This window comes from Penicillium cinerascens, assembly GCF_028974065.1.
Source record: "Penicillium cinerascens strain IBT 15544 chromosome Unknown scaffold_4_segment0_segment1, whole genome shotgun sequence".
Classification (NCBI taxonomy): domain Eukaryota; kingdom Fungi; phylum Ascomycota; class Eurotiomycetes; order Eurotiales; family Aspergillaceae; genus Penicillium; species Penicillium cinerascens.
In genome coordinates this window covers 2,216,971-2,243,741 of record NW_026695298.1, presented here as the reverse complement: position 1 = coordinate 2,243,741, position 26,771 = coordinate 2,216,971, and the positions used below count along the sequence as shown (strand labels likewise).

Sequence of the window (26,771 nt, the reverse complement as noted above, 5' to 3'; positions counted from 1 at the left end):
CTGCTCCGTGTCGAACACTCGCCCATTCCACTTTGTGTCTGATGTTCAGGGCTCTCGGTGCTTTTCAGGGACTTTCCCGGTGATCCAGTGTGCCAGTTAGTCTAAAAACTTATCAGACTTTGTGGACGATAACCTCCCCGCCTCGATCGATCATCGCATGGACTAGGGGCAGCGCAGACCGAGCTCCGGCATGAAGTGATGACGACCTTCTCACTTCTCTCGCTCTTGCTGACGCTTGCTGTGACTCTGTGGAGTTCGAGTGTGTTGGCATCGTCTGATTATCATGAACAACTTTTCCTCCAACCGCTCCCTCAGTCCTCCCTCCTAGCCTCGTTCAATTTCCGGGGTAATACTTCGCAGCAATCATTCGACAACCAGCATTTCCGATACTTTCCCCGAGCATTAGGACAAATCCTCCAACACGCACATACCAAAGAGCTCCACCTTCGGTTTAGCACTGGGCGATGGGATGCTGAAAGCTGGGGCCCTCGGCCATGGAATGGCAGCAAAGAAGGAGGGACTGGCGTGGAACTTTGGGCCTGGATTGATGCGGCAGACGATGAAGAGTATGTTCCCCCGTTAGATCAATTTATACGTTGAGTATAATGCATAATATTCTAATTGTCACAGGGCATTTGCGAGATGGACTACTCTAACACAGTCTCTATCCGGTCTGTTTTGCGCCTCATTGAACTTTGTCGATTCCACCCGAACCACACGGCCAGTTGTTTCCTTTGAGCCTACTGGTGGTCATTCATCAACCGACGGGCTTCATCTCCTCCATGGTATTCTTCCTGGCGAGGTAGTATGTACGGAGAATTTGACACCATTCTTGAAGCTCCTTCCGTGCAAGGGCAAAACTGGCATCTCTAGTCTATTTGATGGCCACAAGCTCTTTGACGCAGCGTGGCAGAGTATGTCAGTGGACATGCGGCCCATCTGCCCTCCTGGTGGCGAATGTCTTGTCCAGATTGAGCAGACCGTGGACATGGTTTTGGATATTGAACGGTCTAAACGACCTAGAGCCAACCCTATCCCGAGACCTGTTCCTAATGAACAGCTCGTGTGCGACACATCTAAACCGTACAATTCAGAAGATACCTGTTACCCTTTAGAGAAGGTGACTGAAACGGGTTGGAGTTTAATGGAAGTGTTCGGACGATCCTTACAAGGCGTTTGTCCTCTGGCTGGATCTGACGGCGAGCAGTCTGTTTGCCTTCGGGTCCCCCATGAGCGAAGTGTGTTTACTTCTGAGAATGCCTTGGAAATCAAAAAGGATGATGGTTACACGCGGTGTTTCAAATTGGATCCCTCAAGCCCATTTGATCTTGCCGTTCACGAGCAACAAATGAATACTCGGGTCCCACTTGAGGATCCCATCCTTCACGCAGAGCGAACCATCGTTGGCCATGGCCAAGAGCGTGGTGGCATGCGAATCATCTTTGGCAACCCTTCCGAAACAGCAGCCGTGGACTTTATCTACTTTGAATCACTCCCGTGGTTCCTACGGCCATATATCCACACACTACAGGCTACCATCACCGGCCGCGATGGAGTACGACGAGAGATCCCGGCCTCCGACCTTGTCACCGAAACTTTCTTCCGACCCGCCATTGACCGTGAACGCGGAACACAGCTGGAACTGGCACTGTCAGTACCAGCCGCATCAACGGTGACTTTGACATATGATTTCGAGAAGGCAATTCTGCGTTATACTGAGTACCCGCCGGATGCCAACCGTGGATTCAATGTCGCGCCTGCGGTCATTCGCATTCTCAACACCCCAGACAGCAGTCCTGTTTACATCCGCTCCACCAGTCTTCTGCTTCCCCTGCCGACTCCTGATTTTAGTATGCCCTACAATGTGATTATCCTCACGAGCACGGTGATTGCTCTTGGATTTGGCACCGTGTTCAATCTGTTGGTGCGGCGCATTGTGTCCTTGGACGAGGCCGCTGCTTTGGGGGCCCAAAACATCAAAGGTCGTATTCTGAGCAAGCTGGTGATGATACGAGATATGCTACGGCCGAAGGCGACCAAGGTTGAATAGATCACAATACCCCTGCTTTACCTGTAGACTAGGTTTTTAATCATATTCAATGTTTACATGTTTGAGTAAAACTGCTTCCAGTCCCCGAAACCGTAAATTTAGTACATCGCATAACGTCAAATATGACAATCTTGAGGTGAATCTTTAGTTCGGATTCCCAGCGCTGTATAATCATTATCAGCAACCTGTCTGGATAAATACCTTCGAGAGCCAATGACCACTCACCCAAAGAAACTCTTCGTTGTCTCCCATCCAGGGTAAGTATCCGAGCCACCGGGTTTACGTCCCATGAAGCTATGATCCTCAGTTTGACAGGTCGGCTCGCCATCCTTGTGCATAGGATTCATATCCTCTGAAAGGCCAGTTCGTTCCATGAATTTATTCTCTGCGCGCGTCTTCTGGTCCTGCAGACCGAGGAAGTTACCAATCGTGTCCCGCGGCTTACTGGCCTAGTAGACATATCAGTCCCACATAACGCTGTTTTGGGCGGGCCTAACAGCACATACATGAATATGACCTTGGCCTTCATTGATAGGCTCATTATCCGAGCCTCCCTTTCGGAAGACCTTGTCGCCCCAACCTTGATTATTGTTGGCAGGAGTGGGCTCGGAACTAGAACCGCCTGCGACCGCGGAGGTGGGGTGGTTCTTGGCTGGTGACTCTGGCATGTTGGCTATTTACTGAAGACTGTAGATGGTGTCAGGTCCGAAAGCCCATTCAAGTGGGATAGGTTTAAATGCTTACATCTAAAGGTTAGACTGGCGATGGCGCTGTTTCGCGGAATCTTTCTTCACAAGACGAGTTACACACTCGATGGTGGACAAGATAATAGAAATCATGTTTCCCCGATACCCCGCATTCTTATAGGGTGGCTTTTATTACCTCATGGGCCGTCTGGAAAGCCGGGAATAGGATGAAGTCATTATGATCTGCGGGTGTGATGTCGGCTCTGCATTGGCTTGCACTACGAGCTGAGTCAGCTATGCACCCGGTGTACCAGTTCCACCGAACGGAGGACTAGGTGAATGTAGGGGACAAAGGAGCTGTAATTGAAGGTTTGATCATAGTAACTCCGTCTTTAAGCCCACCCATAAACATGCCTCAGCTGGGATTGTGGACGTGTGTGGAAGTGTTGGTTCGAAATATCTGTAATAGGCAACCGATTCTGGTGCCCTTGTTCGTCGGGGGATATCCGATTAGAGCGGAAGCCATTCAATACAATGTTAGGTATGTTATTTGCAGCAACTTACGTATGCGAATAAACTTCAGAAAGGGCGCAAAGCCCTATTTCTTTCATTCCCAAATTCTTGGACAAATTTCTGGGGTGTTTTTCTAAGCCTTTGAGAGGCAATGAAATTCTCAAAACCGTATAGGTTGTGTAAGAAATCATCAATAGAGCACTAGGACTGAGGGATTTATAATCTCATATTTTGCGGCTGGGTCAACAAAACCAGACTTCTTGAGGCGAAGCGGAGTGCTAGAACGTGTTCTCAGATGAAGGTGCCCTTGATTCATCTCGGCTGTCGATCTCATACCTATTTTGTTTGTTTGCGAAACAGAAGGAGGATTGGCATAGCGTAAACATTGCCCCTTGCTATTCCGAATATAAATAATCTACCCTGATTCCTTTAACACGGGATATCTTGTAATGATCACCATCAACAACTACAGTCACTCGAGCCAAATCCACAAGCACCCTTCTAACATCTCTAATCCTCCCTACCTTCAAACGCATTGGCCACCCTTTAAAATGTTCACCAAGGCCGTCACCCTCGCTTTCATCGCTGTCGCCGCTGCCGTTTCCACAAATCAGGAGGGCCAGGGTGGCCATAGGCAGGGCAACACCTGTGGCAACGGCGGTAAAATCTACTGCTGCAATTCCAAGGTCGCTAAACTGTTAAACACCGATGGAATCATTACTTCCACTGTCGACCCTCGATATCTCCTCGGCAAGTGCAATGAGATCACTATTCCCGCTTTGAGTGGTTCTGTTGTAATTAAACAACAATGCTCCCAAGAGGCTGTTTGCTGTAGCAACATCGAAGACAATGTAAGAAGCTCAATAACTCTGTTCATAGTGCATTGTTACTAATAACAATACTATAGGGTCTCGTCAACTTTGGCTGCAAACATCTCAAGCTATAAGATACGTATACATATAGCGAGGGAAAGAAAGAGAGATTACTGGTAAAATTGATTTCGAATATCATTGTAAGCCTACCCATAAAAGGGTCTGCGCGTTTGTTCAAAATATCTGTAACAGTCAATCCATTCTTGTGCGCTTTATTCGTCGGGGCACTTCTGATTAGAACGGAAGCCATTCACTACAATGTTAGGTGTATGCTTTCAGCAAATTAATTATGCACATCGAGTTCAGAAAGGCTACTAAGACACACCTCTTACTTACATTTTCAATTTTTTGAGATATTTTGTAAGATTTTTTTGAGACGCATTAAAACCTCCGCACCCTTCAAAACCACACACCTCGAAACGGACTAATATCTGTAACAAAATTATATAATATATCTAATAAAGCACTAAGACTGAGGGCTTCTCTCAATATCAAAACGGATGTGCAGCGCGACCTTTTGAAAATCAGGCAGAGTTACAATTATTGAGATATAGGGTGTGCCCTTGTCAAACGCATTAGGCATCAGATAGGATACAGATGCGAGTACCCAGAGTTCCCTGATACTCTTGCGTACCATAATTCCATTCATGAGTCACTGGATTAGTCGGGTCGAGACCATGCCGCGGTATAGAGCTTTTCAACCACGACCGGTCGAGTCTCCTCGTTGATGACATCGAGCACGTAGGCGTACTTTAGAGTCCCGTTTCCTCGAGGAAAATCACTCCAGGTCCAGTGCGCCCCAGCCAACTATACCCTGTCCGAGAATCCATAGGGGAGCTTGGCATCTCCTTAGTCAAGAAGAATGAATGATAGTTAATGTCAGCAACTTTTTGGGATTGCTCGTATGGGAGACCCTGGTTGATAGCATCAGCACGAACTCCTTCTGGCAAACCCGTGAAACCCTCTAAAAAGTCCCAACCGGCGTCCTCGAGAGCTTTGAAATCCAGAGTTGATACAGAAACATTGCAATGATGCGGAAAACGGCCGTCAATCCACCTCTGGAACCTCTGACCAGCTTCTTGATACGGGGGGTACTTCCAGCATCCTTAGGCACCTGGGCAAAAAGAAAAAGTGGGTCAAAGTCAACGAACAAACCACCATGTCCACCATAGCCACCGCTTTTGCCACTTCTATCGGTAAACTCTGGCAGGCAATACGCGAATATAAACGCTTACCGAGTACAGTACGTCTCGTAAATGGTGCCACCACCTACACTCTTCGATTGTTTCTCGAATCCTAAATTGCCAAGACACACTAGTCGGAACTGAACATTGAAACCTGATGTAGACTGAATACCGAATGTCAAAGCTTGACATAGACTCTGCCGATGACTATGGGGGCTTTTATAACGTTGTTGAAACAAGCAACCCAGACTTCAGTGGAGATAATTGAAATAATTTCTTTGAATACCACCAAGAATATATCTGAGACATCGAACTAAATATAAGACATCAAGGGAAACTATCGGAGACTCTGAACTCGAAAGAAGACAAAACGTGTGGGATAGACAATGGGATAAAAGGCGAGATAAAGTCTCGCCAGTCGGTGTTCTCAGTGGGGCAGGCGGCAAGTCTGTGCCTTAAGGAAAGATTATCGCCAGGTGTAGACGGCGACTAAGCAAGATTGTACGCTGTAAGCCTAAAGAATATACATGACTCTTTCACAACTTAATGATGTTCGAGCAAGCGTTAATGAACAGTACCACCATCAATTGAATTATCACAAAGACTTAACTGCTATCGACATAGATTGGCCAAGAACAACATAGAGACGTGTGTCCCACTAGAGCACGCCAGCCGCAGTCAGATTCTGTTCTATGCGCTGCTCGGGACGTACTTCCTCCATCACTGGTGCAGTTCCCGGCTTCACGGAATATATGTAAGCTAACTCAACGACCAGAGCCATGAGAGTTACGAAACTAGGATGAACAGTTAGTGTCTTAACTCAGATCTTACTATGAAATAACTTGCAATGCAATGAAGCTAAAAGCTTCGGCTGCGTATTGTCGGCTGCAAACGATTTCTCCGTTCCAGCGAGTTCTCCGGCAGTTATGTTGATTGAAATCAAGCGCGAGGAAAATAGCAGAGGTCAGCCATCTACAAATAAGATCAGTATATAGAGCGGAAAGATCTTCGGACAATACTCACAAGTAGGAAAGGATTCCGTCAATCGCAACTAGAGGAAGAACATGCCATTTATGTCGTCTCGATATGCAGCTCGTAAGTATTGCGAAAGGGAGAATAACAAGGGTCAAGATGGCCTAGGTCTTTGTTAGAAGGCGATACTTTTAACAACGGGGTACATACAATGACCAGGGTATAAATGACTGTGACAGACTTTGTATGTCGAACGGCCCAGCCTGTGATTCCAATAAGGATGATCGAACTAATGTACTGGAGCAAGCGGGCGATCCAAGCGACGAGACCAGTCGGATGACTGAAAAAGTTATCCATTTCGAGTAAATGAGGCTACAGCAGATTTAATCTGGAATCGGGGGAGATACTGTTTTATATGCTGGACTTGTAATTTATCCCCATGGGGAATGGAAGTTTGGAAGTCTATTTGTGATGAAATCATAGACTTTAAAAAATGAAATGTAGAGGAACAATGTAAGCTCAGTATATAGACTTTGTCTGTAAAGGGAATGGAATGACCAATCGCATCGACTCTTGGCTCCTGGATGTTTGGATATCCGCATGTGATGAAATCATTGACATTCAGTGTAACACGGAAAAGGGTTCAAAAAACCTGGAAATCACAAATCCAATCAGATTGAAGGGATTCCCAGTCTAATTGTTATTCCAGAGCCAGTGACTCAGAAATTCACCGGTACCTCTGGATCTGTACTAACCCTTGGATGAGGGTATTTCTCCCCTTGTGGTACCCGCTTCCGAGTACGTACAGATGGTAATAGGTCAATAACAAAGGAGAAAATGTAGAATGCAAAGATGAGAGCAGCGACTTGGTTAAGTAAGCATCCGATCCCATCATCGTTCGGGAGAGAATCTTACCCCATTCCAGAACCGCAGCTGCGTTCTTCCTATGGGCAGTTTTGGACTTCCTGCAGATACCAAATCCAATAGCCACGCCGATTTCTAGGACGACAAATAGAGCTTTTATGTAAAAGCTGGCTAACAGTATCCGTACCTGTGGTCCATAAAATCTGCCGATCCATATATACGCAAGACAGACCAGGATGGCGTTCATCACATAACTCACTCTGTGAATCAATCAGTCATACAGGCATCAGTTTGAAGAATATCAATCTAACATGAACATGATCAAAAACCCATAATGCAAGTGATCGTGGTGCTTGATGTCAAAAATTGCCAGGAGCAATAGGCCGAGAGCACCCGTGAAAGAAAATATGATAGATCCGACTGCACAAGATTTGTCAAATTTCCCTTTGTTTCGCGCGAGTTGGCCTGAATGTCGCAGCCATCGTTCTGAAATGAGAGCTAAGTCGAGGAAGACGCCCGTAACTGCACAGCCTGCAATAAATAGAGGTTTGAGCCCTTCAGCGCCGATATGTGAGATGTATCTGAAACTCATCACTTTAGCTGTACCGATCTAAGAATAATTTTTCGATTTTACCCACGGAATTGTCAATCCGTCCGTCATTGTAGAATATATGGGCTTTCCATCCGCCGCCCAGCTAGAAAGCATAGCAACTAACATGGCTGCAAGCTTGTGAGTAGCGCACACCGGTCAATTGGAGCCTGTACCTTACCTAGCCACATACAACCTGAAATGACAGGGAACAACCAAAACGATAGAATCCACATGTCTCCCCCGGTTGGCTACAAGTGCGAGCCGAAGGGAACGGGTGTGGTGTGTCAGAGCAAGACACCTTGAGATTTTAAAAGTATCATATCAATGGCAAGCTAAACTAGATATAAGGAAATAGTGTATTACGACATTACTTCTCCTGGAACGAGCAATTTGCGTCCTAGGCCGACGATAAATCCCAAAATGGGAATTTTTCCTCTGCAAGTAGGGTGGTGCCCATGCGAACCGGCCCCGTGACGTCACGACATAATGGGCTTTCGCCAGCGGCATGAAAACTAATCTAATAGAGATTGATAAATGGGATTGATAAGATTAAAGATACAATGCGAATAATTTTACTGCGCTAATGTCATGCTTCAAGAAGAGAAAAGTTAAATTGCAGCCAGATACTATGATGCCTACCGCTAGGCATGATTGCGATCATAGCGGAACACCTTATATCCAGGCCACAACTGTAAAAGCACCGCTCCTACCATCACGCAACCAGCAAACACCTGAGCTCGTAGAAACTGTGCCGTATCTAGATTTACCAGTGCCCCCGCAATGGGAGAGCCTGCAAGAGCACCGAATGACGAGATACCCCACATCATGCCTAACCGGGTACCCATATAGTTCGAATTTGGAGACAAGACAGGATGTGCGACAATGGAGGTCGGCGCTGTAACAAGAACTCCACTCAGGATACCCCAGTAGCAAGCCCAGACAATGAAGCCTGGCGTGTCCGTCGCAGCTATCCAGGTAAACATGGCGATCGCCGAAGCCGTCACGCAAAACATGAGGATAGCGATTGGTTTGACGTAGGCGACAAGTAAATAAGGCACGACGCGACCGAAAACAGAAGAGCCGTTGACAATGGCTACCATGTAGAACCCAAGGCTCGTTGTTGTATGCACCACCGTCCGCGCATACGAGGCGACATAGAAAATGGGTACATAGTATGCAAGCATAACGCATGTGAGTGAGACTGAGAAGAGCATAAATGACGGTTCACGAAAGGCTTTCCAGTCAACTAGGCTTCGTGCGCGCATCTTGGGAACTGGCCGACAACATAATATAATGCATGCGAGGATCGCCATGAGCAGACTGACGAACCCGATACAGCGAACTGCCCAGGGAAACCCGATTTTGGGCTGAAGTTGGCGAAACATGACTGGGAAAATGACGGCCCCGACACTCGATCCGATTGACGCTATGCCTATGGCAATTGGGCGTTTCGTTGTGAAACTTGTCGATATCACGGCTAGGGCTGGGATGTAGGAGATTCCACCGCCCATGCCGATGCAGAAGCCTTGGGCAAGAAGTACCTTGGTCTTAGTCAGTGATTGCTTTCGCCCCAAAAAAACAAAATATGGCTTACTTGGTAGTACTCCGTGGCAAGGCTGGTCATCATTAATCCAAAAACCGTCAAAAAGGATCCGGAAATGATGAGCGGGCGCAGATAACCCGAGTCAACTAATGGGCCGGAAACGACTCCAACCATAGGAATCAAAGTCGCTTGAATACTACCAACCCAAGAGATCGCCGATGGCGAAAGGTCCGAGAGTAGCTCAGTCTCGTAGTATTCTTGGAAAGCGCCATATGTAGTGAGCACTCCCCTACCAGCACCTATTAGCTCTCAGGTCGACGCAAAATATCATAGCACCCACCAAGAGTTCACAAAAACACAAAATCCAGCAAGAACACCTAGCCAAGCCTGCAAGCCGCCGTTGAGATTCTGATGGGAGGCGTCATCATTTAGTGTTTCGGAAGATTTACTGCGCGCAGCTGCAGCCTGTCGCTGATCATGTTCATCCTCGGAAATTGTTGTTTTCTCAGTCATCGCCGCACCTATAGAACGTCGGATTCCCCATGGTGGATTCAGGGTCCCGAGACTAGTTATACCTCGAATTGTTTTCTCCGGCCTCCAAATGTGGAGTCGATCCCCACGGGGTTTCCATTAGTCACGCGAATGGGGTGCTCGTTTTCGGCCCACCCGGCATTCGATAGCCGAGCTCTACCGGTTATTTTGGGGGCTTTGATCACGACTGCGGTGATCTCCGACGGTCTTAGCCCCAATGCATAATGGGCGGTATCTGGGCATCGCGCTAACCCACAGCGGAGATCTTAAACTGCCCTCGGCCTCCACACGCAACGCGATGACACGCGAGGTTTATGTAAACTGTCCCGGGACCCACAAGCCGAAAAGCAGACCTCTCATCCGTCCCCAACTGGATAGTCCATATCAGCTCTCTGGAGACGAGATTTCTAGTTTGGGGTGTCCCTGAGGCCAACGCAGACAAAATGGTTGCTCTCGTCCCTGATCCAACCCTAACCAAGAGAATCAACAATGACGGAAAATGACCTTGTGAGTCCTGGTTACTTACCCAGCTAGGTAGGTGTTTGTAGACTTGTGTGTTTTACGGGGATATTCCATCGAATTTGCCAACTAGAACTTGACTGTTCTATACCCTAATTAACCCAACATGCCAATAGGTCCCGATGATTTTAAAGCCGCAGTTGCAAGGCACACAGTGGATTCGGCGAGGCTTCTAGAATTTAGTCTGTAGGGTTGACCCATCTGAGATTAGCGTTTACTATTGAAAGCATCTCTTGTGGGGGTCAGAAAGTTAAATTCAGCATAGGGACATGACCTAACAGAAAGGATGAAGAGCAGGCCATTCCAGTGAATATGTATAGATGTCCATCTAGTGCGGCGATTACTACGACTCTGGGTTAGGGGGGTGTCGTGGTGGTAGTTTAAGACGTTATGTCCATTTTCGGGATTTTTCTGTTTCATAGGTGTGATGGACAAAAATGACATTGAAAGAAGCATATAAAATAGAAGAAAATATAAAAAAGAAGAGAAACAAGCCAAGTGGAGAGTTAAAAACTGACAGCTTATTAGATTCTATCTCAATAGACAGGGAGCTTGAAAGCAGGGAACTCATAAGTCCAGCTGTCATACGACCTCTTGTCATAGACACAGTCGAAGGTGGTGGTGTTGCGCCAGAGAGGACGAGTGGGCCACTGGCAAAGCTTCTGGACCTCACCCTCATAGTGGCCAGAGAGGACAGTAGCGTTGAGACGGCTGGGATTGACACCGTTCTCGACCCAGTTGATCATGGTCTGCATGTTGTCCTCGGGATAAGGGCCGGGCTGCAGGGCGTTGGTTCCGCAGTGAGCAGCACCGGGAATGAGGTAGAACTGGTACCAGTCTGAGAGCTTAGAAACCGCCTGCTTCTCCGAGAGACCGGGGTACATGATCGACTTAACGGACTGCCAGTAGTGGACTGACGAGCCGGTGGGAACGCTGGGGTCAGACTCGCCATGGTAGTGGATAAGCTTACCGCCGCTGGACTGGAAGGGGGTCAGGTCCGGCAGGGTCGTCTGCAGGCTGTCCATGTAGCGAACCATGGCGGTATCCATCCAGTCGACCAAGGTGTCGTAGGTCACGCCGTCCAGATTGGACAGGTTGGCCAGGTCAATGAGCTCGACGAACTTGGTGACGAACTCACCCCCAGTCGACGGAATGTCCAGCTCCCACTTCTGGGTGTTGTTGTTCCACTCAGTCTCGGCATCTGAAAACTCGGCACCAATCTGCCATGACAAGTAGGCTTGCTCGCCCTTGGTGTTGTGCAGACCATCGAGGATAGCCTGGGCAACGGCCACACCCTCAGCGGAGACGGTACCGCTCTGGGTGGGCTGGTAGCTAGAAGAGCTGCCCGCAGCCTGGCGTTTGCTAAAACCAAAACCAAGAGAAGTAGCAGTTTCGGCAGCACAGTGGTACTTCTCGCCGATGATAGAGGCTAAGTTGAAGTTGAGCTTGCACAGGTCGGTTCGAGAGATGACACCGTCGGTCCGGCCATCGAGAGGGTCGCAAGCCTTGATGGTAGCATTCACAATCTTGGAAAGCTCACAGGGAGGAGGGTAGTAGGCGAGTGTCTTCTCAACCGTGGCAGGGAAGACGTGATTGACTTGCTGTTGGCCGTAACGGAAGGCAGGGGCACCGGTGATGGCACCATCGTACTCCTCGCCGTAGCGCTGGATCTGGGACATACCTTCACGTCCACCATCGGAGCATCCCTCGAAGTAGGTGTAGAGCTTCGAATCGGAGGACATTCCGTAGAAGCCCTTTGTGACATACTTTCCAAGCTGGGTCATCTCACCCAGACCGTGGTAGGCGAACATGTAGGTATTGTCCCAGTTGATGGAGCCATTGCCGGTTAAGAAGACGTCGTCGAGGGCAATGCCGTTCAAGGCGTCGTAGCCAGCAGATGTGGCAGCACCGACAGCACCATATTCGAGACCACCGGTAGAATCGGTGTTCAAGGAGTAGCCACCACCACCAGCGACGTAGAAGCGCTTCTTGAAGTCGGAGGGCGATGGGAAACCGTACTTGACGACGATATTCGCGCTCTTACCGGGGTGAACGTAGGTCAGGGTTACGTTGCAGTAGTTGTGGGTCTTGTCGCTGGTGGTAGTAGCGCCAACTTGAGCGCTGGCGCTAGCATTGTAAACCACGTTCGCGGTAGAAGCGGACGGGATCAAGTTGATGCCCGACAGAGTGCCGTTCGAGGGCAGAGCGGACTTGATGTAGGACACCGTGCACAAATCGGTAAGAGATTTGGCATTGGCAGCACCCACCAGGGCCGCAACTGATGCGCCTGTCTGGAGACGCATGTCGAGTCGAATGGAAAGAGTGAATGAATCAAAACAAAAGAATGCACAGAAGGTTGCGTTGTATGCCCATGAGTGGAAAACCGCTCCGTTATAGAGGAGCAGCGTTGACACCGAGGCCTATAAATAATTCAACCAGAAAATAGAGGAATACACGGCCATTACTTCCAGTTTGGGTCTCGGAATTCCGAGATCAAACGCTGATCTCCCGGATGGATTGAGCTAAACCATGAGACTAACGTTTCTATGGGGCTCTAAGCCCTGAGGGCTCTGTTGGGATTCCAACCGCGTCATCATCTTCTTCCAAGACACGGGCCAGGATATAAGCCATGTGTTTGACATAGATGACTTGGCTGGACGTAGAGCAGAATAGGTGACATTGCCGCCTCTGGTGGTGCTGGCCGCGCCAGTGTTCCTCGCGAAAAATAAAGCCCGTAGTCAAGAAGGCTTAGACTGGTTAGAACTGGACCCAGATTGATGGCATCGGCACCAATAAAGGGCACATCGGGCGTAGAGAGTGGACCATCTCACTCCTGACGAAATGAAAGTTAAGCTCAAGTTTTGATGAGAGTAGGGCCAAGGCGGCTAAATTTTGGTCCGGCTGGGCTGAAGACCTGCATGAGGCCACCACAATAGGTGTCAAGTCCGGGGAGACCGCGTCAGTCCGTCTATTTAAGCATCTAAAAGTGGAATCTGCGCTTCGTGGTTACTGTATCTTCCCCACTCCACGTCGTCGTCGAATATGAAATAGCGGACGTGATCTTATCCGAGCCGCATGCCAAGTTTTGTAGCGAAGCTGGCGTCAGATTTAGCACCAAACTAGGACGTACACGGATCTCTCCGCCTCTGTTGACGGGTTTCACGGTGGATGCTCCATGGACAGGGCATCCTTATGGCGCACTCCCGAATCGTCACCGCAATTGACTGCTTAATCTGGTAACATGTATCGATGACTGCATCCGGCCCGGTGGTTTGAATGTCTTTACTGACTTGAAATTGCTTATTCGCGTAAAATGAGCGGTTTGTCGCCCGTTTGTTGCTGTTGAACTGAGAGAAGTCGAAGAGATGGATTGAACAGGTCAAGATCCCAGCCGAACATTTCATATACCACAGAAAACCCATTGCCTTTTCAAGCCCAAGCGTAGTATTTCACCAAATGGAAATATTATTAACTGCATGAATTTTCTTGGGCATCAAAGCCATACATGCGAGGGATATCAAATTACAAAAAGGGGTAGTCAATTCTTTCACGTCGTGATCAATGCAAGTAGGAAAAAGGTTCGTCAAGAGTAGTCGAGTCCAGGTAGAGGAAAGAGCTCCAAGAAATTGCGAAGGGAATGCGACTAGTCATCCAATGAGTCGGCCCAAGTGCCAGTGAGTGGAGAAAACGTAGAATCAAGATTCTCCATAGAAGGAGGGGTTTTGATGGCCACCGCCGGTTTCACTGCAGGTGCAGGTGCAGGCGCAGGGACATCTTCTGGCTTCTTTCCGACCGGGAGCGAGGGGAATTCGGCATCATTGTTAACTCCAGGTGCAGCTTTCTTGTTGGATGGCTCCTTCGATGATGCGCGTTCACCTCGTGGCCCACGCGAGGTGCCCCGGCCCCGGCCACCACGGCCACCACGGCCACCACGGCCGCGTCCTCGACCAGGACTGCCATTGCTAGGAGCAACATCATCCACCGCGCCATCAGTAAAGTCATTTCGTGTGATTCCAGATACGCCGCCGTGCATGCCTCGCCGGAACTGGCTGCCACCACCGCGCGGATTGTAGTCCTCTTCGCGTTTCTGAGAGTCCCACTCGCGGCCTGTCTGGGCCTTGAGCTTACGTTGGCGGTTCTGCTCACGCTCATTGTCCATAATACGGCGATGAGCTTGTTCCTCGCGTCTTTTCTTGGCTGCCACCTGCTCTCGCTCCTGGAATGCAGCGTGATCAGCCTCGGCTCGAGCATGGGCAGCGGCTTTTTTGGTGGCGAGTTCCTTGGCGGCAGCAATGCGTTTGCTGAGTTCTTCCTCGGTGAGTTTAGGCTGGAGGATTGTTAGCAAATCAACAGTCATTAGATTCAGTTTGGGTGTTCTTACCTTCCTTACTCCCCCAGTAGCGCTACGGTCTCCGCGAACAGCCGGTACTCGCTGTGGCTCGGCGCCATTGGCAACGAGAGAATCGCCTTTGACCTCTTCATCCTGAACGGCCTGCTCCTTGGGTGCCTCTTGGGGCTTTTCCGGTAATGCAGCTTTCGCTGCTGGAGTCGGCGTAGGTTCTGGCGTCTTCGCAGGTCCCTTTCGTCGAGTGCTTTGTGCGGGCTTCGGATCGGCGAACCGGGAATCCTCCAATCCACGGCTTGGCTTGGCTTGTGCGCGTCCACGACCACGACCACGGCCTCGCTCTCCGCCTCGGCCTCGTTGCGGTGTCTCCCCGCGCGGGGGTGGTTGCTTCTCGACCACGGGTTTTTCCTCTTGGGGTACGGGTTCCGGTTTCGGCTCCGGCTCTGGCGCCACGACCTCGGTCTGGGCCTGCTGCTCCTCCGCCGAGACTGGAATGATTTCATCGTCAAACAGGTCGTCCGCACCGCGGGTCTGCGCAAACTCGTCCATCGCTGCGAGTAAAACTGGGTTTGTAGGTAGGTTGAGTAAAGACTGACTCGATAAGCAAGACTTTCAAAAATGTGACGGGTCCTACGGCCAGGTCAGCTCCAAGGTTGACTCGACCGCGCTCGAGGGGTAGCTTCGACGGGGGCGAGAAAGGGTGATCCGTGCGGACACTATGTAAAGCGGACCAAATTGGGCGCAAGGGTTGCCGCAGATGGTTCGTCAATCAAAGAAGTGAAGAAATCCAAGCCTCCAACAAGTGACAATGACAACCGATCACCGAATCCAATCAATCTGTTCGCATCGAACTGGATGCAGGCGGTGAAGATTGGTCTCCGGAATGAGCTATTTTGCCGGAGATCGCCGTCTGGTTTCTGCCATACATGTCGTATGGTGAATGGACTAGGAAAGACTGTAAGCAAACAAGAGGTAATGAAGCCAGCATTCAATTCCCGGATCATTTGAAGCAATTAATGGGTGTTTTGTGCAATGGTTAAACAACATCGAGCATCTGCGACCATCTGCATGACTAGGTAGCCAAGTGACCGGAGGGCAACAGGAGCTTAGAAACCCGTTCACAGTACACATTTCGAGGTAGATGCCCTTCATCTAACGTGAAATTCTTCAATCCCTAAACATTGAACATGACCTTGTTCTCTTCCAATTACTGGTCATACCTCACAGGTTCTTATGAATATACTTCAGAACATATGACTGGTATTAACTAATACTATAGTGTATTAGCCACCCTATGAGAGAGATAGGATAGATAAGGTAGAAAGAAATCTTCCTGGTCTGCCCTGAGAAGAGAAAAGGGTAGTAGAGGGTAGGTTAAAGTGAATGGTCTTATCCTATTCAGTCTAGATATGGAGCTACATTTATACACAGAAAATAACCTTTTTCTCGGACGTAGGCATCATCTGAAAATATCCGAATAAGAGGAATAGGCCTGATATCAGACGTAATGCAGGTTGGTCAAGAGAAAAAGCATAGTAAATAAAGAGAAAGCCATAGTTAGAAACTCAGATGAAACGCGGTGAGACATGGCCAGGCCCAAGATGGAAATCGCATCAGAAGCGGCCGTGGAGAGAAGACAGGGCCAATGAGATGAAAGGAGTAGACGGAGCTGGGGAATGGAAGGCAAGAATCTGGCTGACAGCAACATCATAAAAAAGGCTTCGCCAAAAAGAGTATTTCCTGCCCACGGGAGGTAAACCCTTCCTCTCACTTCTTTCGTTTCATGGTATGCGCCCCAGTCCTAATTACTCTAATGGTACAGAAGTATCGGAAGAATAATAGGTAATTTAACGCAATATGTGTATTCGTAAACCGATCATAAGCGACAAGGAGAGGAAGTTTGCCCTGCGTTGTTGCTCTTACTGGATCAAACAACCAACTACTTTAGGCAGGTTAAGACGAGTAATACATCCCCCTTCCACCTTCCACCTCCTTGTATATAAAGGCCTCTTCTAGTCTGGCGAACGTATAAAAGCCAAGGAGAGTATAAAGTAATAATGGCAACAATACTGATCAACCTCAATAACACTAACGTCTTCTTTCTGCGTCGCAACAAGGAATCGGAAGGAATCTTTCTCTGGATAATCATAGCGCCTAATTAGATAAGGCTTATATTAAGGTCAAAAATCAAATATGTTAGTACTTGATCCACCGTCTTTTGATTTTATTAATATTGTTCTTAGTTGAAATAGCATATCGTTTTAGAAGATGCCTTTCTTAAACTGTAGACGTCGTCGCAGATAATACTTGGGACTATAATCCTGCTTCTTGCAACTCACAGAGGGATCAAGAATAAGAATGTCATGAACCGAGTAGAAAGGAGGTAGTATAAAAACAAGAAGAGAAGAAGAAGAAGAGGACGCGGAGTGATGCGACCAAGAAGACAGGAAGGAAATAGTAATAATTGAGATCTAAAATAAATCTAGGGTTTGGAAGTGAAAGAGTACTTACAAACTTTGGACGAAGTGCTACGAACACAATCTACGAGTTGACGGGGGACAGAGGCTCTTTAAACATCAGAGAAAATTAGAAAAGAAGGCTTGGGGTCATTTAGCACCTAGCAAAAGGACCTTTCTGTCTTTGCAATTAGGGGCTACAATCGGATAGTGTGAAGAGCATGACATGACGACATCCCTGATGTTCTACCCTTGGCACCCTAAGTGAAGGGTGAGCTGATCCCTGAGCACTCAATGAGCACATAGTAAACGTGCACCGAAACGAATGATCTGCAGTTTTAAAGACTAAGATCCGGGTAATTTGGACGCTTAAAATGGCGTCAAACCTAGCCGTTTTCGGCGCGCAGTTTACCGTCACCTAGCGCCGTGGTCTAACACAGGGAATGTTTATATTAGTCTGACGCGTCTGGGTAGGTGACATCGGGTTAATAAGTGGCCTATTGATCGATGAATTGATCGATTAGGGCTAGCCCGCTCCGTGGTGGGTTACATTCAGATGTTAACATTATCAGAGCAGGTCATGGTGCAGCTTATGTTGATCATCATGCATAATGACGTGCTGACCTATCGACTATTCACGTGGCAACTAGGAGGATTAGAATACACCGCACGATATCCCATGGACAGATCTAACTGGTCCTGATCACTCGCGATGATGAGCTTAGTAACTAACATAGTTCCACCCGTCCATGTCCACTTGACCTCCAGGGCAGCCAATACCCCTCAAACCCGATCCACATTCCGAAAGAAGCCCTATCCCACCACTTGTGCCTGCCGGCACATTTCCCGAACATGCTTAGCCTGCCACTTGCATCAAGCATACGGACTCTTCACGGGTACCGACGCGGGAAAATGTTCCAACTGGGATGGTCTCGCCTGATCGCAACCCGGCGCGATGCCCTTGCAGATGCATATACTACTACGAGCGAAAAAACCTATAAGTATGGCCGCGATCGCCAGACAATACCGATCTGCTTCGGTACGTGACATCACACCACGCGCTGCATATCATCAGGGCTTCCAGAATGCTCTCAATCCACCGGGTCTTCACCTTCTTCGCGCTCGCCAGCCTCGCAGCTGCCGTGACTAGCAATAAGGCCGACCATAAGCTGCATAAGCGGGACACGCTCCCGGACTTTGCTATCACGTACGCGCCGCTGTCATACCTCTATAGTGGCGAGAAGTGGTTCCCGTCCGATATCACGACGCACCTGGCCAATGTCAAGCCCGAGGTGAACTATACCGCTATCGGGGCGAACGGGTCTGTCACGCTCGACAGCCTCAACACGCTCGCTTCAGATGTCTACCTGACGGCCTCAGACGGCCCTATTCTGGACCCGTTGGATGGTACCCCCGCCTGGCTCTCTTCGGACTACGGTATCCCCAACAGCGATGGCCTTAGCGCCGCTCCTGGTCTCATTATTTCCGCGAAGAAGAACAGCACTACGACCGACGTATTCTACTTCTATTTCTACTCGTATAACTATGGTGGAGGGTGAGTGCCTGAGCTTTTCTCGGTGTTGCATATACACATCGTTTGCTAATATGGACTCCTCGGCAGGGTACTGGACATCAACTTTGACGACCACGTCGGTGACTGGGAGCACACCATGGTGAGCACACGAACTTTTTCCGCTCACTCGTTTCAATCTTCCGCGCGCATAGGTTGTACCTACTCTAACATATAAAACTGTAGATCCGGTTTGTTAATGAAGAACCTTATGACATCTATGTTTCCGAGCATAGCGCCGGATCAGCATACTATTGGGATGTGGTGAACTTCTCGGGCAAGCGCCCCATCACCTACATCGCATACGGCGGGCACGCTAACTATGTGACTGCGGGCACTCAAAACTACACTATCGCGCTGGGGCTTATCTCCGACAAGACCGACGCTGGGTATCTCTGGGATATGACACTCAACTACCGGGGCTACTTGTACGACGTGGACGCGAACAAATTCACCGCGGCCTCTGGGGCTGGAAAGGGAGCTACCGGGGAGGCAGGTGAGACGGCTGATTGGCTGAACTGGCTGGGCCTTTGGGGCGACAAGGAGTACCCAGATGGGTTCCTCGACGATATTGAGACCGGCCAGTACTGCATCGTGTCCGAATGTCACTATACAAGCGGGCCGACCGGACCCGTGGACAAGAACCTCGGCCGAACGACCGTGTGCGAGAACGACGACGACTGTACCATCTTCACGAACATTAACGATCTGACAGAGCAGTCCTAGATAATGAATCCGGTCTCGAGTGATATATAAGTTGAACGTAGCTATATTAAGTTGATTTATATGTTTCTCTCGAGTACAGTAATACACTCCTGCCTTCGAGCCCCTCTCCGGACATCCCAGATCTGAACCGGAAGCCTCATTATCCGAGGGATGAAGGCATGCCAATATAACTAGCGAACATAACAAACGATTTGCTGAAGCTATACACTCTCCCCATCAACCTAATTTCAACGTGAATGGTAACTGCTTGGTGAGATCTCATACTTGTTAAGATTTGCATGTCTAGGTATTCAGGACTTTAGGCATAAAATGTTGGTCGGTTCCATTCTCCAAAAAAAAGGGCTAGACAAAGATATCACATCCAAGTTTTCTTCCATCGAAGTTACACCAAGACAGAAGTTATGAATCCTTGTGGAACCGAGGTCATGATCTAGCGTCCCCGACCTCTAATTATACGTATAGAGATCGAGCCCCCAAAGCTCGCCATATCCATCAAAAGCCACCTTGGCTGTTCGTGGCGGGAATGCGATATCCAGTGCCGATGTAAAGCCACACAACAATGTATTCCATAACAAGCACCATCACGATCCAAGCATCGATGTCTCCAAATAGGGCACTCCATTTGTTATGGTCAGGATGGAAAACGGAGAGGAGTAGATAGGTAACTCGGACGATAAGGAAAGGGATTGCGGTGATGGTTCCCTGCAAGATCTAGATTAAAAATCAAATTAGCGTAAGAAGAGCTTCGATGGAATAGTATCGACTGACCTTGATGCTTGGAGCAGAAAGTGAGTCGTGTGAGCGCGAAAAGTATACTTGGCAGACTATAAGCCACGCAACAAATAGAAGCATGATTATGTAGCCAATTTTGGTCAAAGTGAGGGCAGTCTTCGGCTGGCTGACACTGAGGGACCCCCCAGCGACGATCAGGACGATGCCAGCAATGAAAAGGATCCGAGAAATTATGTATCCGCGTTTTGCCTTAGGATCATCTTTCATGTCATTTGCTGCTCTGTGTGACGTTAGGAAACATTACCCGAGTATGTCCTTAGTCAACTTACATGATGCGCAATAGCCCAACAGTGGCATTCACCAGAGGAAAGAAGCCGGCATCGAGTAGAATGAGCGACGCAATTGCAAGGCCAATACTGCTTTGATTCTTTTCGTAAAGTATCACCACAATACCGCAGGCGATTCGGACTAGGCATGATTAGAACTAACACAGATATCTTGGAAGGTAGGTCCATACTGATAGAGAAGACCGCAAGATAGATCCATGCCATCCGTGGTCTGCCATGTCGATGAAAGAGAAGAATGGCGGCAAGTATTTCTGCAGGCAGGTAGAAGCATATCAGAGCAATGCTCACTTTGGATCGGTCGTTCATCCTATGGAGTGCTTCAAGATACTGGGCGTGCCGGAGATGATATCTGAGGTGGTGGTGGCTTTCTTAAAAGCAACACCGAGCAGCCCCTATAAATAAAAGCTAGGGGCTCAGGAACGGAGCACTGCCTCTCAACATCTCTATTCTTATTGCGCTCTCCACGCCCGACTGTCAAGCCGAATCATCGAATACCTCATCACATGACATCGCAGGTTGAGTCCGAAAATAGACTAGCGCGGTGGGTCAAATATATTTGAGGATCCGCGCGCCGCGATTCTCGAGCGCCTTCAGCGCCCTTTGGATCCATTCAACTTGTTGAGGCTGATTTCCATGGCTTTGGAGAATTTCCTTGCAGATTGCGAGCGGCATAGTGGCTATGTATCCACCTCTCACCGACTTTGTACCGTGTAGGCAGAACTCGGCCGATTGGCAGACATTGACGATGACTGATGAGATATCACGAGGGGAAATCGTGATTTTGCCATGCGCAACGTGTCTGAAGTCTTCGTATATTGAGTTCCATGCATTCCATATTAGCGCGCATGTGGCCCAGTACGTCATCAGGTTACCGGCAGTTTTCAGATCGGGGAACTGAAAAGCGATCGGGAAAAGAGGGCCTTTCATTGGGTCTGCGGAGTTGAAGTCTCTGGACAGGCTTGACCAGTAAAGTGGACCAGTTTTGGACCCCTTTAGCTCGTTGTAGATATCTTGGAGGCTGGTATCCAAGAACTGGAAGTCGGCTATCAAGTCCAATGCCATGGCCTCTTTCTCGACGCAAGACAGACTGGTGTAGGTCTCAATATCATGAAACAAACGCGGAAGGTGAGCCATACAATCGGTGATCCGGTCTGATGGACTTTTTGTGGTGTTCTCCCATGGCTTCTCGATCCATACTCTGTTCGCCATGAAACTGGGGGTCAGTTGGCCGAGATCGTACATTATCTGTTCATCTGTCAGCTGAGGATATTTTGGAGTGCGTGTATAGCTCATACCCCATGAGCACGGATAGCAAGAAACAGTTGATGGCCAAAACCTGATTTATGTGCATCCACACCACGAAGTTTTATGAGGGACATAAGCCCACGGCAATGGTGATAGTATCCAGAGATCTGTCTACCGGGACACTCCATGATCTCATACATTGCAAGCGCAAGACATGCAGCTAGTGTTTCATCGTGACGCACCATCGAGGGGCTGAGGAGCGCCAGCTGCAGCTCGCGAAGGCCCCGAGTATACAGATCCAAACTTTCACGCACAAGACCAGGGTTGGCACGAGTGCGACCTAACATGGCTGTACAAAGCGCAAGTCCTGAGGCCTTGGATGCCTTGGTCTGAAAAGGCAACTGCAGAAGTGCGCTGAGCCATGACCTGCTTTCGCTCACGTGGTCGATGTCTGGGATATACTGCTCGTGGAAATCTCCAAGGAGCTGCTGCTGGTAGGCAGTCCGGATCAAGGAGAGATGATGTTGCGGGCTTGACTCAGATGACGCAGCTGGATTGACCTGAATGAACACTGGATTGCGCCGGTATCCTGGACAGGAGCGGTTGGACCGGGTGCACTGCTGACACTGGGGCCTCTGTTCTCCGCACTGTGCAATGGTGAGTTCTGGCTGTAGAATAGGGAGCGTTCTGTTTTACCTTTATTTTCCTTTTGCGACAGGCATGGCAGCCCTTGGACTTTCCCGGAACCCCTACCATCAGCTCTGACCATTCCGAGTGAGTGCGGATGTGCAAGTGGTGAGTTGCAGGTTGCCAAGTGCCACCCGAGCAAGTGGGGTGCCCGGGCCCAGTGTCCACTAGCCTCCCGCCACTGGACCGGGGCTCCCTCAGCCGCTTTCTGTTTCTCTACCACGGTCTTTTCATGACTAAACATATTCAAGGGAGGAATTGACTCGCTGAACTCGTGTATTTGCGACGTATAAGACAATTTCAGTATATACACAGGCCACTGATTCCCCGTTCGAACCGACCAAACCTTAAAACATCACCTGGCAGAGCGATACACAATTTATACCGCGAGATGCGGCTGCAGCTCCTTTTCAGTCCACTCCCACAACTCATCGGCCTTAGCCTTGTTGTAAGCCGTCTTAGAACCCTTCCCGGCGATGCCAACGGGGTAATAAAAACCACCCGACTCCGGAGCCTTCAGTCCATCACCCATCCCATCGGGACAAGTAGCAGCCCAAAGCTGATTCCTTACCCCCTCCTCCTCCACAGGCTTAAGATTGAGCAACATCGCCGCAAACTTTCTAACAACCCGCTCCGTCTTTGGCCAGTTATTCAGAGTATCACCGAGATTGGTAATCACACCACCCGGATGAACAGAAACGAACCGAATCCCCGTCTTCGCCTCAGGATAGTGTATCGCGAGCTGGGAAGCATAATGCAAATTGGCCATCTTGCTGATTCCATACTTGGCCCACATCCCGGCAGACGCGTAATCCGATTTCAACTCATCGAACGGATAAATGGAAGCAGGTGCAAAGCTCTCCGCACTAGAAGAAAGAATCACGCATCGCGTCTCGCCTGCACTGATCCCCTCCCTCTGAGCAGTCTCCTGCATAAGCGGAAGCAGAGAGCGGATTAAAAGCGCATGTCCCATGTGGTTAACGCCGAATTGGAGCTCGTAGCCATCTTCAGTGACGCCGCCAGCGCCCATAACGCCTGCGTTGGCGATGAGTAGGTCCAGGCGGGATTCATTTGCAGTGACCTCGGCTGCTGCTTTCTTGACAGAGTCCAAAGAGGACAAATCAAGGCTGAGAAGCTGAATGGGCGCGCATTCTGGGCCAGCTCGCTGTTTGATTTCGGCTATGGCAGCTTCGGCCTTTGAAGGGTTGCGCGCTGCTAGGTAGATCTTTGCTGGGGAGCGAGTGGCGAGTTGAAAGACTGATTCTTTGCCTAGGCCTTCGTTGCCGCCTGTAACTAGGATGACTTTGTCTTTGAGGGATGGAATATCGGAGAGTTTGAAGGCCATTTTGGATGTGTTCTTTAATTGGGGTTGTTGCGCGAAGTTGGGAGAGCTTCATGAAACTTGATTTTGAGGTCACGGGGGATGATACGCGGCCTATTCGGGTATCAATCTTCGCGCTAGTGGCACGTGCTCGGGTCCAAGCGAAGGGGTGTTGGCCATATTGAGAGTGGAAAATTGATGTGCAAGATGCAAAAATAGTTGAAATAGATTTGTCGAGATGCGAAAGTTTGATCGGGAGATCTTCGATACACAGTAAAGATGGCGGAAATAAGCACCTGGCAAGCTGTGACACTAACTCCATTTGGCAGGCCCCGGGCGTGATCTCACTTGCATTACCCAATCATTCATCGAATCTTACGTGTGTCTACTTGCTCCGGCCATCTGTTCTTATTTGCGATTCATCATTTCTTCTGAAGATCGAAATGGGAAGAAAAGAAGTCTGAGGCATGTCTAACATATTCCTCAGGCATATGCCGATCGATAGTCAAAGTCGCTCCTAAATACACCGCCATGAGTTCTCATCGGTGTAAGGTCCGGGGCCCACATGAATATTGCGTCGTGGGTAGCGGCAGTGCCTGCGGCGGTATTCTATCTTCGTTCCCGGGCCGTCGGCAAACTTGGAGCCACGGATAGTCTCAGGCGCAACACCCTGTTCAACCCACTTGACCATAGCCATCAGCACATTGTCCTCCGGATCGCTACCAGCATAGGTAGCAGTGCCCTGGCCGATCCCATAGGCGCCATCACCACCGCCGCAGTGAGCCATGCCGCTGACAGTGAAGAAGCGGTAGAAGTCATCAAGCTGGGAGGGAGGCAGCTGCATCGTGTCCGCGACGTGAGAGTAGTACAGCTTGGAGTCCTCGGAGGTGATCAGCTGGTCTTGCATGCCGTGGTAGTGGAGGACCTTGCCACCGGACTTCTGGAACGAGGAGAGGTCACCCTCCCACGTCTGAATGTTGTAGGGGTTCTGGGCGAGTGCGGCAGCGGCGTCTTTAACGTTGAAGTCCTTGCCGCTCCAGATCGGGTTATTGTACACCACGTATCGGAACCAGTCTTTGCTGTATGGAAAGGGCTCGCCGTTGTACATGATAGTCGAGGCAAAGTCTTCCGAGCCAGGCTGCATGCGAGGATAGAGCAAAGTGCCATTGATGCCGTACAACGGGGAGAACACTTTATTAGCAGTTTGGACCTGCGCACTGGTGAGGCAGCCGGTCGCATTCGACGGGTTAGGTGCACAAATCAAAGTCTCGAGAATAGGATAGCAGAGAGTGGGGTCTTCGATGAGGCCGTCCTTTGCCCCGTCAATAGTGTCACACTGCCGGAGGATTTCATTATGGACGACATTCCACTCAGCAGGGGTGAGGTAGGTATCGGAAGATGGTGGGCCTGTGATGGGATAGAAGCGGGCACTCCATGAAATCAGGTTGACGAAGTTGATCGCAGGAGAGCCGGCCACCACACCATCAAAGTCGTTGGGGTATTTCTGGACAGACTTCCATCCCTGGCGACCCCCGGTTGAACATCCCAGGTAGTAGCTCTTGTTGAAACCTTCATCATAGAACTTCTTTGTAAGCTCTTTACCAATGACGACACCGGTGTGGATAGACCGGTATGCAAAGTCCCTGAGGACTTCAGGGTGGTGATAGAAAGGCTCGCCCGATGTGCCATTGTGACCATTGTTAGCTCCGACCGTAGCAAATCCCAATTGTGCAGTATACGCCAGGTCATAGTACTGGATGCCTACTGATGATCAGAAGTGGGACATGGTTTTCAACAAGAAGCCGAACATACATCCTGACAGACCGCCGTTGCCGGTACTTAAGAAACGACCCGTGTACTTGCGTGGGAACCATGCCTCCAGCGTGATTTCACTGCTGTTGGAAGTTTTCACGGCCATTGCAACCCGGCAAAGGTCAACCGTGACTGATTGCGAGGCTGCGCCACAGCTGGGCGCATTGTCAGGCAATGAAAGATTGGTTCCTCCCGGGACGTATTGGGCAAAATTGACCTTGACGTCGGGGATATCAATCTTCTCGGCGAATTGGGCACACCTGGTCTCAAAGGCGTCCTGGCTGGCGAGAGCCACCTGGCCTAGGGCCAGCAGCGAAAATGCAAAAAATGGAGTCATGTTAAGCGATTGCCCCGAATTGAGTCAAATTTATGAGGATCAACAGGTACAGAATTCGAGCGGTATTTAGCTAGGACTGGATCTAGCAAACCCCTGATTGACCTCATCTCGGTGGAGTCAATCGGGAGATAGGCCTGCCGAAGGCCGGCAAGTATGGACGAAGCTCTTCCCGTACGCGGTTTAGGAAATGAGCGACTATAGGAGCGATATCCCGAGGAAAACCCGGACGCTGGTAGGGGGTGGCAGTGATCAGGGAGAGCGGATTGGACGAGGAGGCATGATGTGGACCGGCATGAGGTAATGGTGGAAACTTTGAAAGGAGAACGGGGTGGGAGAGGCGACGATCGCGAATAAACAATCCGGGGACTCCACAAATGCGGGGGTTGGCTCAACAGTTCTGGTTTATGGCTGATGAAATCGGCACTTGGATCTGCGCAGTCCGAGGTGCCTCGGCGTTTACCCAAAAGAAGGTAAGGACCAGAAACCTGAACGTATGCGGTTAGTAAACATACTTCGATGCCCTGGAAAGCCGGGTTCCCACTTGCCGGCGAGGATAGCACTACCCGAGGAGTCCATTGTCTTTGCCTTTGATAAGTGCTGGCCATGTCTTCGCGCATGGAGATGCAATCATATCCAGTTGCTCTGGTTTCATCACGGATGGAGTTGCTTTCGATGCCATAGGTCCAATGTCTTCCGATTTGGCGTCTTGACCAGTTGTCTAGTCCGTCGTGCTGTTGTCTCCCTCTCCCACTGCTTCGCCCACTTATCACGGATTCACTTGCGGACATTCCGTTTCGCCGCCGAGGCGACCTTGCTCCAAAATCGTCATCCGAAAGTGCCACTAGAACTCTTGTCATGGGCTCCGAA

General features: G+C 49.5%; 13 protein-coding genes across 13 annotated transcripts; 3 read left to right on the top strand and 10 right to left on the bottom strand.

Annotated features, from left to right (window-relative positions):
* Positions 1-198: 198 nt before the first annotated feature.
* On the top strand, positions 199-2,050 carry gpi16 (GPI-anchored transamidase subunit GPI16; the record flags this gene model as incomplete). Its single annotated transcript, XM_058457007.1, has 2 exons — positions 199-566; positions 631-2,050. 2 exons carry the CDS (start codon positions 199-201, stop codon positions 2,048-2,050), a joined length of 1,788 nt encoding a protein of 595 aa, XP_058303906.1.
* Positions 2,051-2,194: 144 nt separating this feature from the next.
* Positions 2,195-2,718, bottom strand: N7498_009950 (uncharacterized protein; the record flags this gene model as incomplete). Its single annotated transcript, XM_058457006.1, has 3 exons — positions 2,195-2,213; positions 2,276-2,499; positions 2,557-2,718. The coding sequence occupies 3 exons, from the start codon at positions 2,716-2,718 to the stop codon at positions 2,195-2,197; spliced, it is 405 nt and encodes a 134-aa protein (XP_058303905.1).
* A 1,082-nt stretch (positions 2,719-3,800) lies between these two features.
* Positions 3,801-4,195, top strand: N7498_009949 (hydrophobin family protein; the record flags this gene model as incomplete). The annotated part of the gene is made up of 2 exons (XM_058457005.1): positions 3,801-4,100; positions 4,157-4,195. 2 exons carry the CDS (start codon positions 3,801-3,803, stop codon positions 4,193-4,195), a joined length of 339 nt encoding a protein of 112 aa, XP_058303904.1.
* A 1,768-nt stretch (positions 4,196-5,963) lies between these two features.
* N7498_009948 (MARVEL domain-containing protein) lies at positions 5,964-6,634 on the bottom strand (the record flags this gene model as incomplete). The annotated part of the gene is made up of 4 exons (XM_058457004.1): positions 5,964-6,099; positions 6,137-6,277; positions 6,329-6,441; positions 6,488-6,634. The coding sequence occupies 4 exons, from the start codon at positions 6,632-6,634 to the stop codon at positions 5,964-5,966; spliced, it is 537 nt and encodes a 178-aa protein (XP_058303903.1).
* A 370-nt stretch (positions 6,635-7,004) lies between these two features.
* Positions 7,005-7,966, bottom strand: N7498_009947 (uncharacterized protein; the record flags this gene model as incomplete). The annotated part of the gene is made up of 4 exons (XM_058457003.1): positions 7,005-7,401; positions 7,453-7,751; positions 7,776-7,861; positions 7,924-7,966. 4 exons carry the CDS (start codon positions 7,964-7,966, stop codon positions 7,005-7,007), a joined length of 825 nt encoding a protein of 274 aa, XP_058303902.1.
* A 408-nt stretch (positions 7,967-8,374) lies between these two features.
* On the bottom strand, positions 8,375-9,789 carry N7498_009946 (uncharacterized protein; the record flags this gene model as incomplete). The annotated part of the gene is made up of 3 exons (XM_058457002.1): positions 8,375-9,274; positions 9,328-9,565; positions 9,617-9,789. The coding sequence occupies 3 exons, from the start codon at positions 9,787-9,789 to the stop codon at positions 8,375-8,377; spliced, it is 1,311 nt and encodes a 436-aa protein (XP_058303901.1).
* Positions 9,790-10,862: 1,073 nt separating this feature from the next.
* On the bottom strand, positions 10,863-12,629 carry N7498_009945 (putative tannase; the record flags this gene model as incomplete). The annotated part of the gene is made up of 1 exon (XM_058457001.1): positions 10,863-12,629. The coding sequence occupies one exon, from the start codon at positions 12,627-12,629 to the stop codon at positions 10,863-10,865; it is 1,767 nt and encodes a 588-aa protein (XP_058303900.1).
* Positions 12,630-13,969: 1,340 nt separating this feature from the next.
* Positions 13,970-15,220, bottom strand: N7498_009944 (uncharacterized protein; the record flags this gene model as incomplete). Its single annotated transcript, XM_058457000.1, has 2 exons — positions 13,970-14,653; positions 14,708-15,220. The coding sequence occupies 2 exons, from the start codon at positions 15,218-15,220 to the stop codon at positions 13,970-13,972; spliced, it is 1,197 nt and encodes a 398-aa protein (XP_058303899.1).
* A 2,992-nt stretch (positions 15,221-18,212) lies between these two features.
* On the top strand, positions 18,213-19,423 carry N7498_009943 (uncharacterized protein; the record flags this gene model as incomplete). Its single annotated transcript, XM_058456999.1, has 3 exons — positions 18,213-18,682; positions 18,749-18,800; positions 18,884-19,423. 3 exons carry the CDS (start codon positions 18,213-18,215, stop codon positions 19,421-19,423), a joined length of 1,062 nt encoding a protein of 353 aa, XP_058303898.1.
* Positions 19,424-19,915: 492 nt separating this feature from the next.
* On the bottom strand, positions 19,916-20,808 carry N7498_009942 (uncharacterized protein; the record flags this gene model as incomplete). Its single annotated transcript, XM_058456998.1, has 4 exons — positions 19,916-20,134; positions 20,192-20,435; positions 20,485-20,571; positions 20,609-20,808. The coding sequence occupies 4 exons, from the start codon at positions 20,806-20,808 to the stop codon at positions 19,916-19,918; spliced, it is 750 nt and encodes a 249-aa protein (XP_058303897.1).
* Positions 20,809-21,048: 240 nt separating this feature from the next.
* N7498_009941 (uncharacterized protein) lies at positions 21,049-22,678 on the bottom strand (the record flags this gene model as incomplete). The annotated part of the gene is made up of 3 exons (XM_058456997.1): positions 21,049-21,747; positions 21,798-22,415; positions 22,514-22,678. The coding sequence occupies 3 exons, from the start codon at positions 22,676-22,678 to the stop codon at positions 21,049-21,051; spliced, it is 1,482 nt and encodes a 493-aa protein (XP_058303896.1).
* Positions 22,679-22,813: 135 nt separating this feature from the next.
* On the bottom strand, positions 22,814-23,779 carry N7498_009940 (NAD(P)-binding protein; the record flags this gene model as incomplete). Its single annotated transcript, XM_058456996.1, has 1 exon — positions 22,814-23,779. One exon carries the CDS (start codon positions 23,777-23,779, stop codon positions 22,814-22,816), a length of 966 nt encoding a protein of 321 aa, XP_058303895.1.
* Positions 23,780-24,272: 493 nt separating this feature from the next.
* On the bottom strand, positions 24,273-25,904 carry faeB-2 (putative feruloyl esterase; the record flags this gene model as incomplete). Its single annotated transcript, XM_058456995.1, has 2 exons — positions 24,273-25,516; positions 25,568-25,904. The coding sequence occupies 2 exons, from the start codon at positions 25,902-25,904 to the stop codon at positions 24,273-24,275; spliced, it is 1,581 nt and encodes a 526-aa protein (XP_058303894.1).
* Positions 25,905-26,771: the final 867 nt, after the last annotated feature.